This window comes from Salmo salar, chromosome ssa15 (genome assembly GCF_905237065.1).
Source record: "Salmo salar chromosome ssa15, Ssal_v3.1, whole genome shotgun sequence".
Classification (NCBI taxonomy): Eukaryota; Metazoa; Chordata; class Actinopteri; order Salmoniformes; family Salmonidae; genus Salmo; species Salmo salar.
Window position 1 is genome coordinate 71,813,184 of NC_059456.1, and position 14,002 is coordinate 71,827,185.

The window sequence follows — 14,002 nt, forward strand, 5'->3', positions numbered from 1 at the left end:
CTAGGCTCACCTACCGCAGTGGTCTAATGGATTAACCCCAGGTCGCAGCTCCTAAATCATTTTTGCTTCCTCAAAGTCCCTCATGCCTTATTCATACTGTATACCCCTGCATCTGGACGGCGGTGGCGCATCATCAAAGTCACTTTCAGTTCCTAGGACGGCGTGAATAATGGAAAACTGTGCATTTCCGCTTCTGTAAATGCCTTCCACAGATTTGAAATGCCTAAATGCTAAATAAATGAAGACCCATATGGTCTGACTAGACTCCGTTTTGAGATGACTTTTTGGAGTACAAATGCCAAAATGAAGTTTTATTGCTCGGCCCACCAGCAACTGAGTCCCTGATACCTTACACACAGCTTTCTCTCTTTACTAAGTAAAAAAATTAAATCACCAATCCACTGCAAAGGACACATTTATATTTGGGGATAGGGAAAGAAATGGAAGACAATCTTCCAAACGTCCTGACTGAAGAATATCATGCAATGGCCCCAGAAATCTCTTACTTCTATATACACCAACCAAAGTGATGGAATAGAATGGGCTGTGTGGTGCACAGGAGTCTCATGGGCAAAATACTAGGTTATTTTATGGGAAATCCTGGAGAGGTGAGAACCAGATGGGGAGATTGAAAACACTGAGCTGCTGGCTCCCATCATTCATCAAGGCTGGGAGAAATTGAAAACAGGCCCCTGAGAGAACGCTATTCCAGACCACTCGATGGATGAAAGGAGGCAAACGTCCAATTAAATGGCTGGAAAACAGTTCTCTTTATACAATACCAGCGTAAAAAACAAGGGTGAGAGGTGGGATGGAAAAGATGACAGGAGATATGAAAGAGCTATCGGATGGGGGATGTTGCAACCATTATCTGACTGGTGTAATAAGTTAGACTCATTGACTAAAGGACGTTTAACAACCCCTTTATCAGAGGTCGGCCTTGTGGTTCACAGATACACAAAACAAAACCTAAATAATAGGTCATGGAAGAACTAGCAAAGTGTAAGCTAAGAATAGTTGTATTGAGGTGGACACCTGTTCCACTGTGTCCCAACAAATCGGACTCCGATTTGGGTAAAGTTAAGTCTGCCAATGCTACAGTAACTAGACTTAAAACAAGAAGCGAAAAAATGTGCTTAAGCATTAGCTCAGGTCGCTTGTTCCATTCATGGCACACTAATCAAAACATCCCACTACATCAATCATAGCAGCCTTCTTTCCAAAATAGCTGCCCATCCAGAAATGATCCACTCACCTTTTCCATGCGGGAGGAATTCCAAACGCATATTATCAAGGGTCATCCACAAAATGGACAAAATGTACCAGATGGACATTGTACTTACGTAACCGGCGCGCTCTCTCTCTCGGTTTACACTTTGTCATCAAGGCAAGTGATGGCTACTTTGAACTACTGGACATCTGGCATCTGTCCTCTCCAGCCATGTGCAATCACACGCAATCCACCAAAACTGACATGGAGGAGCCAAAGAAAATGGCTAAAAGCACTGGGTCTTCCATTCAAGCTATTTTTTTGGTTAGGCTTCACCAAGTAGAAATGACCCAACACAAGCAAGAGTTATATAACCCAAGGGGAACCATACAGTAGCCGTACTGCCTCAGTAGCTACCTGTAGAATGTCTGAATGATTGATGCTGGCCATAGCCAAGTCTGGGAAGCACACTAAATGTAGTGTGCAACCACCAAATACTCCCCCCGTTCCAAATGGGTTGTGTAGATGAATGTGTTCTCTTAATGAGGTTCCTACCTGATGAGGGACTCTAGGATGAGAGGAGAGGCGCCCTTCTGGAACTCCAGCTCTTTGTAGTGGAGGGCCTTGGCGTAGGCACGACATTTGGCAGCCCTCTCACCCAGCAGAACAATGCCATTGTCGTCTCTCAGAGGCAGAGGACCCTGAAAAGACACAGGACATTCATTAGATGGGTGAATTGATGGAAGGATGGATGCCGTGGCACTGCTCTGAACCAGCGTTATCCAACGATGGGGTGGGTACACCTTTATTCCAGCCCACACATGATTCAGCTAATAAATACCCAGACAGAGGATAGTGATGAGTGGATTATTTGAATCCAGTCTGTTACTGCAGGGCTGGAACGAAAGCCTGCACACCAAGTAGTTCTCTCTGGGACTGGAGCTGAAGACCTCTGCTCCGAGTATGAACCCACCTTATCGCTGTGCTCCATGAACTCAGCCAGGTTTAGCAGGGTCTGGGTGACCTCGGCGATGTCCTGGGAGGTGAGGGCCAGTTCGATGCTGCGGATCAGCTCATCCTGCTGATCCTCACTCAGCTCAGACCAGCATGACAGGAAGGCTGCGTTGAACAGGTCCCTGACAACGGATGGGAAAGTTAGCAACAGCTTAACAACAGTAACTTAACACGCTGATATGCTCAACCTCTGCATATATTTTTGTATATAATTCATTTAAGTCTTCAGGGCAAGATATAGGTCTCCTGTTTGTCTTTTTGAAGGACCATAAGTTCATTAGTCCATCATAATAATTATATTGGTTAGGCATCAGAAGAAAAAAATTGCCCATGGACGCCACAGCAAGGTGTGCCCAAGTTATCGCAGCAAAACAAAACATGATCTGGTTTAAGAGTGGAAAAGAGGAGTCTTTTGGTTCAAACTAAACTGCAACTTGACACTTAAGAGGACCTCTGTGGTTTACTGAGGACCTCTGTGGGGGGAAAAAACAGGGTGACTGCCTGGTGCTCTCAAGTGTGGTGGAACGTGGGATGGAGAGATGGAGAGAAGGAAAGGGGACATCTATACCTGGCGAGGGGAATGTAGGTTTGGGCCAGAGACCAGCACGAGCGCAGGGCAGGGGACGACGACTCCTTCAGCAGGACCACGCTCAGCCGTCTCAGCCACTCCAGCCAGTCGTCCTTGGACACCTTCCGAGCGGCGCCCCAGGCCTGTGGCCAACAGAAAAATGTCATGAAATCACATTAATGCACTTCACATGGCAACAGTTGGGGAGGGAAGAAGTTTCCATTAGCAGATTAGACTTGCACTGTATGGCACTATGTTTTAGAATGATTAGACACGCCGAGGCAAAGGTGCTTCAAATCGTTGGGCATTGGCATCTTGTAGAAAGGGAAAACTGCCGATTATAACCAGTAAGACACGACTTATTGCCTGGTGAAGTGTGTTGGATGAAAACAGAGCACTCTGTCAAAAGGAAGAAACATTTGAAATATCCACCATGAGACCCTTTATATGAAAAATCACAATCAATGGACCATGAAGTGATTTAATAATCAGTCTCTAAAACCAAAACAACTTCCTGTTTGAGGACAAAAACTAAATGTATTACTTGAAATAAGACAAGACACAGTGCAGGAAGTAAAACACCATGTTAGTTCTCCTGACCTTCTGCAGGGCTGTGGTGCTGACGTGGAGCTTCTTCATCGGCCCCGCCTCTGCCGGGCCGCTACCGACATCGCCCTGGTTACTGCGCAGCTGGCGATGCTGGAAGATTAAAGGATCCTCTTCCTCCTCCGCCAAAGTGTACCCCTGAGATAAACACAGTTACCATGACACACAAACACAAACAGTGAGCTCACACACACACATCAGGGCTTCGAAACGTGTTGTCCACACAAGTTGCATTTCCTTCCTGAAGAGAAGCACACTGTTGACAAGCAATGTCCTTCAATGAATTTTCTTCTATTACACCGTCTGCTTGGAATTAAAATTTAATCGTGTCTTCGTGTGTTCCTCACAGACTGCCTCCTCGCTATTCTCAACACATTTCATGGGACATGCTGACAATGTGAGAGGGTTGGAGTCAGGACTACTGCCACACGATAGCATCATCGTTTTCTGGTATTCTCAGATTTAAAATTGATTAAAATGTTTTGCTCCCTTATCTACACACAAACCCCCCATAATGACAAATCAAAAACAGTTTATTTTGTACTTTTTTATATTTTCTAATTTATATATTTTTTTAATTCAACTGAAATATCACATTTACATAAGTATTCAGACCCTGTACTTTGTTGAAGCACCTTTGGCAGCAATTGCAACCGAGTTTTCTTGGGTATGACGCTACAATTATTTTCTGCAGATCCTCTCAAGCTCTGTCAGGTTGGATGGGGAGTGTTGCTGCACAGCTATTTTCAGGTCTCTCCAGAGATGTTCGATCAGGTTCAAGTCCGGGCTCTGGCTGGGCCACTCAAGGACATTCAGAGACTTGTCCCGAAGCCAGTCCTGCATTGGCTTAACTGTGTGCCTATGGTCATTGTCCTGTTGAAAGGTGAACATTCGCCCCAGTCTGAGGTCCGTTTTCATCAATGATCTCTCTGTACTTTGTTCCGTTCATCTTTCCCTCGATCCTTACTTGTCTCCCAGTCCCTGCTGCTGAAAAACATTCCCACAGCATGATGCTGCCACCACCATGCTTCGCCGTAGGGATGGTGCCAGGTTTCCTCCAGACGTGACGCTTGGCATTCAGGCCAAAGAGTTCAATCTTGGTTTCATCAGACCAGATAATCTTGTTTCTCATGGTCTGAGAGTCCTTTAGTTGCCTTTTGGCAAACTCCAAGCAGGCTGTCATATGCCTTTTACTGAGGAGTGGCTTCCGTCTGGCCACTCTACCATAAAGGCCTGATTGCTGGAGTGCTGCAGAGATGGTTGTCCTTCAGGAAGGTTCTCCCATGTCCACAGAGGAACTCTGGAGCTCTGTCAGTGACCATCAGGTTCTTGGCCACCTCCCTGACCAAGGCCCTTCTCCCCCGATTGTTCAGTTTGGCCGGGAGACCAGATCTAGGAAAAGTCTTGGTGGTTCCAAACTTCTTCCATTTAAGAATGATCTAGGCCACTGTCTTCTTGGGGACCTTCAATGCTGCAGACATTTGCTGGTACCCTTCCCCAGATCTGTGCCTCGACACAATCCTGTCTCGGAGTGCTATGAATTCATTCCACCTCATGGCTTGGTTTTTGCTCTGACATGCAGTGTCAACTGTGGGACCTTATATAGACAGGTGTGTGCCTTTCCAAATCATGTCCAATCAACTGAATCTGTCACAGGTGAACTCCAATCAAGTTGTAGAAACAGCTCAAGGATGATCAATGTAAACAGGATGCACCTGTGCTCAATTTCGAGTCTCATAGCAAAGGGTCTGAATACTTATGCAAATAAGGTATTTCTAATTTTATATATAAATAAAGATACCAAAAACTGACCTTGACGATCCGACAGATGAGCACGTCATAGCGCTGGTGATTGATCCTGTGCTTCAACATCACTTTGTTCACCATGGGGATAAAGATCTGGTACTGAAGCCGGGAAAAGTAGAAAAAGAGAGAGAGGGAGTAAATAAGAGAGTGTCAGCTATGTGGTGGTTTATGCATTTAATCTGTTCACATCCGTCCCCTCTGGCCATAACACTAATGACAGACTGGCGATGCCATCTGTATATGACCTCCGTTGCCCCTGTTTTGATGGTTTGATCAAAAGCTGCTGCTTTCAAGTCGGGGCCAGACTTCCCTGCATGTGGTCTGGTTGGGTTTCTAAGGTTTGGTTGGGGCTATGGGGGGTGACCTCATCGACTCTCGTAAACAGTAACAGTAACGGTCCCAAATGCGGAACCATGTGATGACATCACCGACCCGCAGGAAGTAGTAAAAACCACAGGTACAGGAGAGAAACTTGAAGAGAAACGTATGGTCCTGGGGGGTGTGTGTGTGTGTGTGTGTGTGTGTGTGCCAGTTAGCGGATCTACGAGGGCCTTGTGGGTACGGTAACTAATAATGAGGTACCTTCTTGCCCAGCTGGAAAACGAGCGACGACAACGTGTCCATGGCTGTGCTGCGTAGCTCGGGGGTGTTGTCCAGCGCACGTACTATGGGGTGAATGATGCGCGACGCATAATCCGTGAAGTCCAGGGACTCCGTCAGCCGGTCTAGCGTCTCCAAGGCAACCCTGAGGGGTGAAGGAAACACTGATAAACAACGCCTAGAAAAAAACCTCAGCTACCAAAGCTCACTGGGAGAGCGTTTGGCGAGAAAGGGACGTCTCGCTCCAAATGCTCGGAAATAGAAATGGGGGCACTTGTCAAGCCCTCTCCGCCCCAAGCCCCTAAGTATTTATGAACACTTTTCCTCCATGACGCCCAGACAATAAACATAAGACCCTGGCACTTAGTATTTCGGAAAGTGGGCCCAGTTTCTTCAGTACAGTCGCATTAATATAATATTACCAATTGGGAGGAGATGGGGAAGGACATTTAACATGGGAGTGAATATACTCATGTGACTCAGTGACCTGTGAGTCAATTCATAAACTGTCAAAATGTACTTCACAGTGCATGTGCTCTATAACCAAGTGGATGTGAGATGTGTGTTGAACTCACTTGCGGGCCTGTAGAGGTACGTCTGGGGCATCAAACAGCTTGACGATGGGAGGCAGCAACAGGTGGAGGTAGTCGTCCAGGTTAGCACCAAACAGCTGAATGGCATTGAGGAGCTGAAGATACAGAGTTAAAACGGGCAATATAAGAAATAAATCAAGGACAAGGTACAGCCCTGATGGTACACCTAATGGGAGAGACTGGTATACCAGCAACTGGAGGAGCAGATAGTGCATCCTTATACTGGTTGGATGGTCAAAAAGTATAACAAGACTAGAGGTTCAGAGGAACTTTCGCTATCAGCAAAGTAAATTGTTATGTTTGCATTTTACATATGCAATGTGTATGGTATTGTTCATGTAAAGTGAGTTACAATGCCAATATTCATGTCTTTCAAAAGGGGTTCTTAGTCATTGTGAGCCAAGGCTACAGAACCATGTCCTTTGATACTCCTGGCCCTCCTACTTGCTTCATAAGAGCACACTGGTTCCAACACGACCCTCAAGACATGGATTTCAGCACAGTAAAGTAGCTGGATGTTTTCTGTGCAACTAACCAATTTTCCTGTACATGATTACTGAATGCAAGGGGGCAGCGGGAATGTCTGTGTGTGTACGTATCAGGTGTGGATGACGTATAGGCTAAGACCCCCCCCCCCCCCTCTTCATTGCCTTGGCGAGACTACAGGAAGTAGGGAGCTTGACTGAACAGCTCCAGCTAATGATGGAGTTCTGTTTTCTTTTCTCTACTTGGACTGGAAGGTAACCCGATTCTTCCTGGCTCTACTGTGACCCTCTGGTAATACATATGGAGGCTAGACCAGGGCTGCCTTCCAAACGGCACCCTGTTCCCTACATAGTGCACTACTTTTGATCTGAGCCCCCCCCTATTGGCTCTGGTCAAAAGTAGTGCACTATATAAGGAATTTGAGACATAACCTAGAACTCGGGTTCTATAGACCATATCCAGACGTACTGTAGGAGGTTGCAGCTAGCTGTGTGCTTCTGGTTATCTAATATCCCATCGTTGCCTTAGAGAAACAAGACACGCGCTACAACAGAGAGAGGTTGAATAACTGCAGTGGGTTAGAGTGCGATGTTGCCCTGTGGTTTATTTTCACCCCCAAGATTTAATGTTTGAGGAAAACCCATATCAGTGTCATAGCTAAAAATCGGTGAAATAAGAGAGAGTACTAGTTATGCTTTGTTGGCTGGGTTGTTGTAGTGAGTATGCTTTGGCTAGAGGCTAGACTAAAAGGGTCATGGGGTGAGTTTTGATTGCAACCACAAACAAATGGTACATGGAATAGGAAATAAACTGGACTTTGAGGGGGGCCATGTCGTGGCAGTAGTGCAGTAGATTATGATTTTAAAGAAGCGATAAATGATTTAATTTATGTAATGGTTCTTCAAGTCCTTATATATTTGACTAACCATGACTTACGGTGTACAATTACAATGTGTGTTGATGTGGTATTCACTGGATACAGGAAAATACTTGAACAAATACTGTATTAACAAGCGCATCAGCACATATCCTCTGTGGTGTTGAGAATATAACACACTACATAGTCCAAAATAATAAAAGTGACTCCTGCACTTAAATTTACCTCTGCATGTCTACATCAGTCCAGATATTTATGTCCCTGCTCGCTAGGACAATGGCATAAATAACTGGACCGATATAGAAGAGCAGAGGTAAAATAGGTCATTTCGACCAGTTCTGCCTGCTGACACTCTCTTGGAGGTCAAACTCTGACCAAAATGTGTACAAACAAACCCCCAGAAGTGCGTGTAAGTCAGTCCTTAGAAAAAAAGATGACATTATCCTCACGACGTTACCTTGATGGTGACGCCGCGGCCCATGCTCATATCGTGCATGAAGACACGCAGCATGTGTGGGATGAGTTGCGGCAGGTAGAGCTTGAACTCGCCGCCCAGGGCCACCACGATCTGCTCAATCAGCAGGATGATGGTGTTCTGCATGGGGTTGTTAGGTGTCCAGTACTCCTATGGAATGAGAATAATACACATGTAGTTACTTTCAACGACTGTGATATGTGGTGGTTATACCTCCCAAGTTACAATCAGAATGCACTGATTGTAACTTGCTCTGGATAAGAGTATCTGCTAAATGACTAACATGTCAAACGTAAACCATTACTCTGACTTGAGATCTGTGTACACAACTTCCTCGTAAATCCTTCATTGACGCCAATGGGAGATGGTTCTCATGTTAGGATCCCGCCCTTAAGCCATGGAGGGACATTATCCCCGTATTGAGAAATGTGTTTTTCCTAAATAATGAGTTGACCTGAATTCACACAAGTCCAGATCCTTATGTTTTGGGCTTTTTATGGTTTGTACAGGTTTAAGAGCTTCGGAGGGTACAGCCAAGGTGCTAGCGACCAAGCACTACCTCATGCGGTCTCATTGCCATACATTAGTAGAGATGAGGGTCTGGGACTGGGGTAATTGGGTCAAATGGTGTTTCCATCAAGAAACGCCAGATTTAGAAGGAAATTCCTCCTCTATGCAATGCGACGTCCTCACGTGCCAGTGGTGGGATGCCAATTTCCTGTCAATCAACTCGGCACCCTTTCTCAAAATGACTCCGCCACCACTATGAAAAACAGGGCTTAAGATCTGTCACAGCCACTGGTGATTGGGAGATAATGGGGGTGTAAAGGAATGTAGTCACGCAATACATTGAAGGGCCAATAGCCTTCAGCTATGAAAGCTCTTAAGAGGTATTTTGTGCGTGGCCAGTGTTCCAACCCCCGCTTTCCTGCTCTGACTGGAACTAGCCTACGTTAGGGCTGCTATTCCTACAACAGATGATGTGATTTCACCTCCCGAAGTCCCGAATGGCTATTCCAGCCCCTCATCTGGACGCATGAGGTAGACAGTTACTACAATGAATAGAGCCCTTTGTTTTACTCACCATTTTTTAACTCCAGCTAAAATGTGCAATGGCTCAGCTTCCCAGAAAAGTTACTGACTGCTGATTCAGAATGTTATTTTGATTACAGTAAATAATGGACATTTGATATGTTGTTACTTGCTAAATGAGTATGTACTGCTAGACCAGCGGTGGCCTAACTCTTTGGCGCGAGGGCCACATCTGGATTTTCTAAATTCAGAGAAAAAGGACCAGTTATTTGAAAATATAAAAAGGGTCCATTATAATTTCTACCTACTTTCTATCTAGTTTTAGACATTCAAGAGTGGCCTAGAGTGTTTTTTTTTACCAATAATAAATCACCCCCCCCCCCCCCCCACAAAAATAAACTACTCAAACCTCCCGCGGGCAAGATTGAATGGGCTCATAGAGGTTTTAACAGTTGATTTCACAGTAGGACTTCTCACAGGTCTTTTCTTCTTTGCACTAGTGAAGTTTTCAGTTAATTGGGAAGGAATGACACTGTAGAGTGGAGCAGTTTAATAAAATATTTCAATACTGAACGTAGAATAGATACTGTGAGAAAACAACCAAATAGTCATTTCTGAAAACAACTTTTCTACAAACAAAATAACTTCTCCATAACGAACGGCTTTTAATGGAGCAACTCTTTCATTCTAGATGGACAAACAGGCTTCGTGCCACCAAGAGTGTCTCGCTCAAGTCACATTTCCCCTTGCGCATTAGAGCCAAAGAGGAAAGTCGAGAGAGAAATGTACACAATTAAGAGTTCGCAGCTGTTTTCTGAGCGAGTGGAAAAAGAGAGAATGAAAGGGGGCCTTGTTTTTGAAGAGGCAACTCACTCTGATGAGTGTGAAGATGTCATCCATGTAGGGGCGGATGTGGATTTTCACAAAGCACACGACCATCCCCATCTGCTGGAATAGAAACTGAAAGAGAGGGAGAGAAAATAGCAGGTGTAAGCAAAACACATTGATTGCTCACCAGTCAGTTTCCCAAGCGAAGCCTATCTGGTCGTGGGTCAATGCTTTAGTTACATGCATCTCGACTCCCGATTTCAAACCCCCATTTATGGAGCGGAAAGCGTACGGTTGTAATAAAAATGGGTTGGCGCAAAACAACTTCGCAAAAAAGCAGGTAAATCCATTATTTCACAAAACAACTAGCGGTAGTACTGAATTTCCGCAAAAACAAAGAAATACACTACAATTAACAGCCACAAGTGCCAATCAACAAGGAGAAATCATGAAACACGACATAGTTTCTGGCTAGCAGTAGCTAGCTAGTTACCTCTCGGATGCTAGCGTCGCACACGCGGATGACGTTGAGGAAGGTGGGCATGACCTGCGGCAGGAACTGGACACACTTCAGGCCCAGGGACTTGAAGATGAAGGTGACCGCCTGCACCACCATGGTGTGGTGGTTAGAGAGGGAGGGGTCCCGCAGGATGCGCATCAGCGTCACGATGGCCACCGCCGGGTAGAACTCGTCCAGGGGGAGGTTGCCCATGTTCACCAGCATCTCACTGGTACTGTAGTCGGCTGGGAGGGAGAGAAAAAAATAATATCTAGCACACATGACTATTGTTTTACTTTTTAATTATTTTCAGGCCACTGAGAGAAACAAACCATCCTTTTGTGAAGGTACAGTGCCTGTATTTGTTTGTAGCCACTTAAATAAACATTTCATTAGAAAAATACAGGCCACCTTTTCTAGTTTTTTTGTTTCTTGACATGTTATGTTTATTGCAATACTGATGTTACACAGGGAAGTGCTGTGATTTGACAATGTACTGCAGTTCACTGAACAATGCACAGTAAATTTAACAAATTCAAAACTTTGGCATGTCTATCATGCCTACAAGACAAAGCATATTGAAACACCAACTGTTGTCAATTTCTCCTTTAGAGTAGTCTTTATTTCAGTCATTCATATTCACACAGTTATAATACACATCGCTCTTTCTACTTTATAACAAAGAAGCTATGATACAAGTATTCCATCTTACTACAGGGATAAGGCATTTCTAGATTAAACCAATCCAAATCCTAGTTCTGTTATGTACATTATATACAAACAGTATAAACAAAATGTATCTTTACATACATTTGATAACAATGGATACATTTGTTGAAAACAATTACAGTAATATAATGCATTGATAATCAATAGGAAGAATTTTAACGGTAGAAGAGTAACACAGCTGCTTCAGTTATCTCCTTTGATGCACTCCATTCTGTGTTGGTCCCATGGCCATTCCAGTCAAAGGCTGGGAAGTCGCCACACTGACGAGGGGCTCCCTCAGGGAAATGTCCACCACCACCAATACAGTAATGTTCAGTGTCGCCGCCAGTTGTTGGTTTGACCCCAGAGCAGATAGCCATGGCCGCCTGTTCATTATTTATTGGCCTGAACGTGATGAAGCCAGGTTCAAACTGGTTTCTTGTGTTGGGTCCATAAAATTGTATTGTGGTTTCTTTGTCCCCAAAGTCGTACACAATTGGAATGACAGGTCCTGTGTCCCCACTTGCCCCAGCATTATATCTCACTGGGTAGAGCTTAAAGAGTTGATGTAGATTTCCCCCTTGAATGGAGAGGAAGCGTCTCTCTGTGTGGTAACGGAGGATGGCGGCTAGGTTCCAGTGTTCCATAGGGGAGTTGTTGGGAACGTGCCACACCGAAATGTCTTCTGCCACAATGTCATAATACCCAGGATTCTTGAAGTCATCTGAGGTGGCACCCTCTGCGGTTCCAAAAGTGGCCCTGTTGGCCCAGTTCCCATCTCCGTCTGGACAGTTGGCGTTGCTGCCTTGCTGGCTGGACCAACGGTCACCCATTGTGCACTTCCCATACATGTTGTTCTCGTGCACGCTCGCCACAAGTGTCCAGCTGCCGCCAGCAGTGGTCATGTCGCAGAAGGTCTGGTAGACTGTCCCGCTGGTTGTGGTCAGGTAGTACAGCCCATCTTCATGTTGATTATATCGGTCCCTTATTTCCTTACAGCTTCTGGCAATGTAACTAGACCTGTTCCTCAGCCTTAAATCGGTTGCGGCAACACCTGGAGCTGCTGCATGCTCGTTTCCTTGTAGTGCTTCTACAAATTGAGGCAGTTCCACCGACAGTAGATGGATGATTATCAGGAGAACACAATACTTCATGTCTTCTGTGGTGAGTTCTCAGTGAAGTATCTATTCAGGCTGTGTCCAAGACAAGGTATGTTGTCAACCCATGGCAATGCTTATATTTATACCCTTAGGGCCCACGGCTCTTTTGTCAACTGTGACCCACTCAACATCCAAATAAAGTTAATATTTTATTAAGTTGTCAATAGTGTTGCTAAACTCTGGTAACTTTCCCAAAATCTGCAGGTTTAAAAGAAAACCCAGTTGAAAGTTCCCGAAATGTTGCAACCCCAGTTATCAACAAACATGACGTGGCGATAAGCACGCAATAATGGACAGTCACTACCATCATGGGGCTCTTATTATAATTGCTGTATTCTGTGTTGTTGGACAATTGAATGTTCTCAATATTTGGCGATGAAATTTAAATTAAAAAGTTCGAAAATCATTTCAAGGTCCTATTTCATAATGCATTTAATGTTAAAGGGATACTTCGGGATTCTGGCAATGAACCCTTTATCTACTTCCCCAGAGTCAGATGAACTCATTTTTATGTCTCTGCATCCAGTATAAAAGGAAGTTAGAGGTAGTTTTGCAAGCCAATGCCAACTAGCGTTAGGCAATGGTTGGAAGTATATGGTATCTACTACCATGCTAGCAGTTACCATAGATTTCCAGGCATTGCACTAACGCTAGTTAGCAACTTCCTTCAAACTGCACGCAGAGACATAAAAACGGTATCCACGAGTTCTTCTGACTCCAGGGAAGTAGATAAAGGGTTCATTGCCAAAATACTGAAGTATCCTCCCAAGCCAAGGATTCTTGCATCACGGTCTCAAGATCCTAGGTGACCAAGGCCAACCCTGTCTGCTGCCGTGAGGAGGGTTTGGTTTTTATGGTTGAGTCAGGGAGACCAATATATCTGATATTCAACATTTTATTGGCCTAGCATAGGAGTCGAGTTTCAGCCCTTAACGCAAGTACCACACTTCTTAATACCTTTTCCCTCCCTTTACGCTCTAGTCTAGAGCCAGACACAATAGGTGAGCACCTGGGCAGAACGCCTGTGTTCCTTTGGACAGGCCTGCTTCTCTATCGCCTCACGTGCAGTACATAGGGCCTTTACTAGGCCCAAGACAACATGAAGAGAACAATGGAGACTTGGCGCCAATTACATCAGCGACTTTCACCCCCGAACAAAACAGATCTAGGTTTGTTTGTTACAGTGCGTCAGAGGGTGCAGAGTACTGTTGGGACTGAAGCATTGTATCGGATCTCTCCCTGAGCATGCTACTACATTATACCTTTATCATTCTTGAGCCCCTGGTGTCCAACTCCCTTAGCCTGACTTGTATTCATTGTATTCACTGGGTTGTGGTTGTGCTCAAGAGAGGTCTGGAGCACCTAGCCAACCACTGGAGCCACAAAGGGACAGCTAAGGTGCCCCATGCAGCTCCGGAACCACAAGTTACAGACCCCTGACATAGCCAATTACTTTCCAGCACTTAACCAGGAAATGCAGGACCCTCAGTACACAGCAGTAGCCAGCTGCCAAAGACTATAGCCGCATGCCAGAACTTAG

At 45.0% G+C, this 14,002-nt stretch overlaps 2 protein-coding genes across 3 annotated transcripts in view; both read right to left on the minus strand.

The window, feature by feature from the left end:
* mtor (mechanistic target of rapamycin kinase) overlaps nt 1–14,002 on the minus strand; it is a 132,874-nt gene that overhangs the window by 107,110 nt on the left and 11,762 nt on the right. For both annotated transcript variants that reach the window (XM_014146133.2, XM_014146132.2), the window contains exons 19-28: nt 10,589–10,839; nt 10,141–10,227; nt 8,218–8,385; nt 6,380–6,492; nt 5,787–5,949; nt 5,211–5,303; nt 3,393–3,536; nt 2,793–2,935; nt 2,184–2,346; nt 1,766–1,911 (exon numbers count right to left, since the gene is read on the minus strand). In XM_014146133.2, coding sequence (XP_014001608.1) covers nt 1,766–1,911; nt 2,184–2,346; nt 2,793–2,935; nt 3,393–3,536; nt 5,211–5,303; nt 5,787–5,949; nt 6,380–6,492; nt 8,218–8,385; nt 10,141–10,227; nt 10,589–10,839 — 1,471 coding nt within the window. The remainder of the gene's footprint in view (nt 1–1,765; nt 1,912–2,183; nt 2,347–2,792; nt 2,936–3,392; nt 3,537–5,210; nt 5,304–5,786; nt 5,950–6,379; nt 6,493–8,217; nt 8,386–10,140; nt 10,228–10,588; nt 10,840–14,002) is intronic.
* Nucleotides 11,191–12,563, minus strand: LOC106572192 (intelectin). The gene has a single exon (XM_014146136.2). The coding sequence runs from the start codon at nt 12,454–12,456 to the stop codon at nt 11,479–11,481; it is 978 nt and encodes a 325-aa protein (XP_014001611.1). The 5' UTR covers nt 12,457–12,563; the 3' UTR covers nt 11,191–11,478.

Coding starts and splice junctions, on each gene's coding strand:
- LOC106572192 (XM_014146136.2), bottom strand. CDS start 12,456: ATGAAGTATTGTGTTCTCCTGATAATCATCCATCTACTGTCGGTGGAA.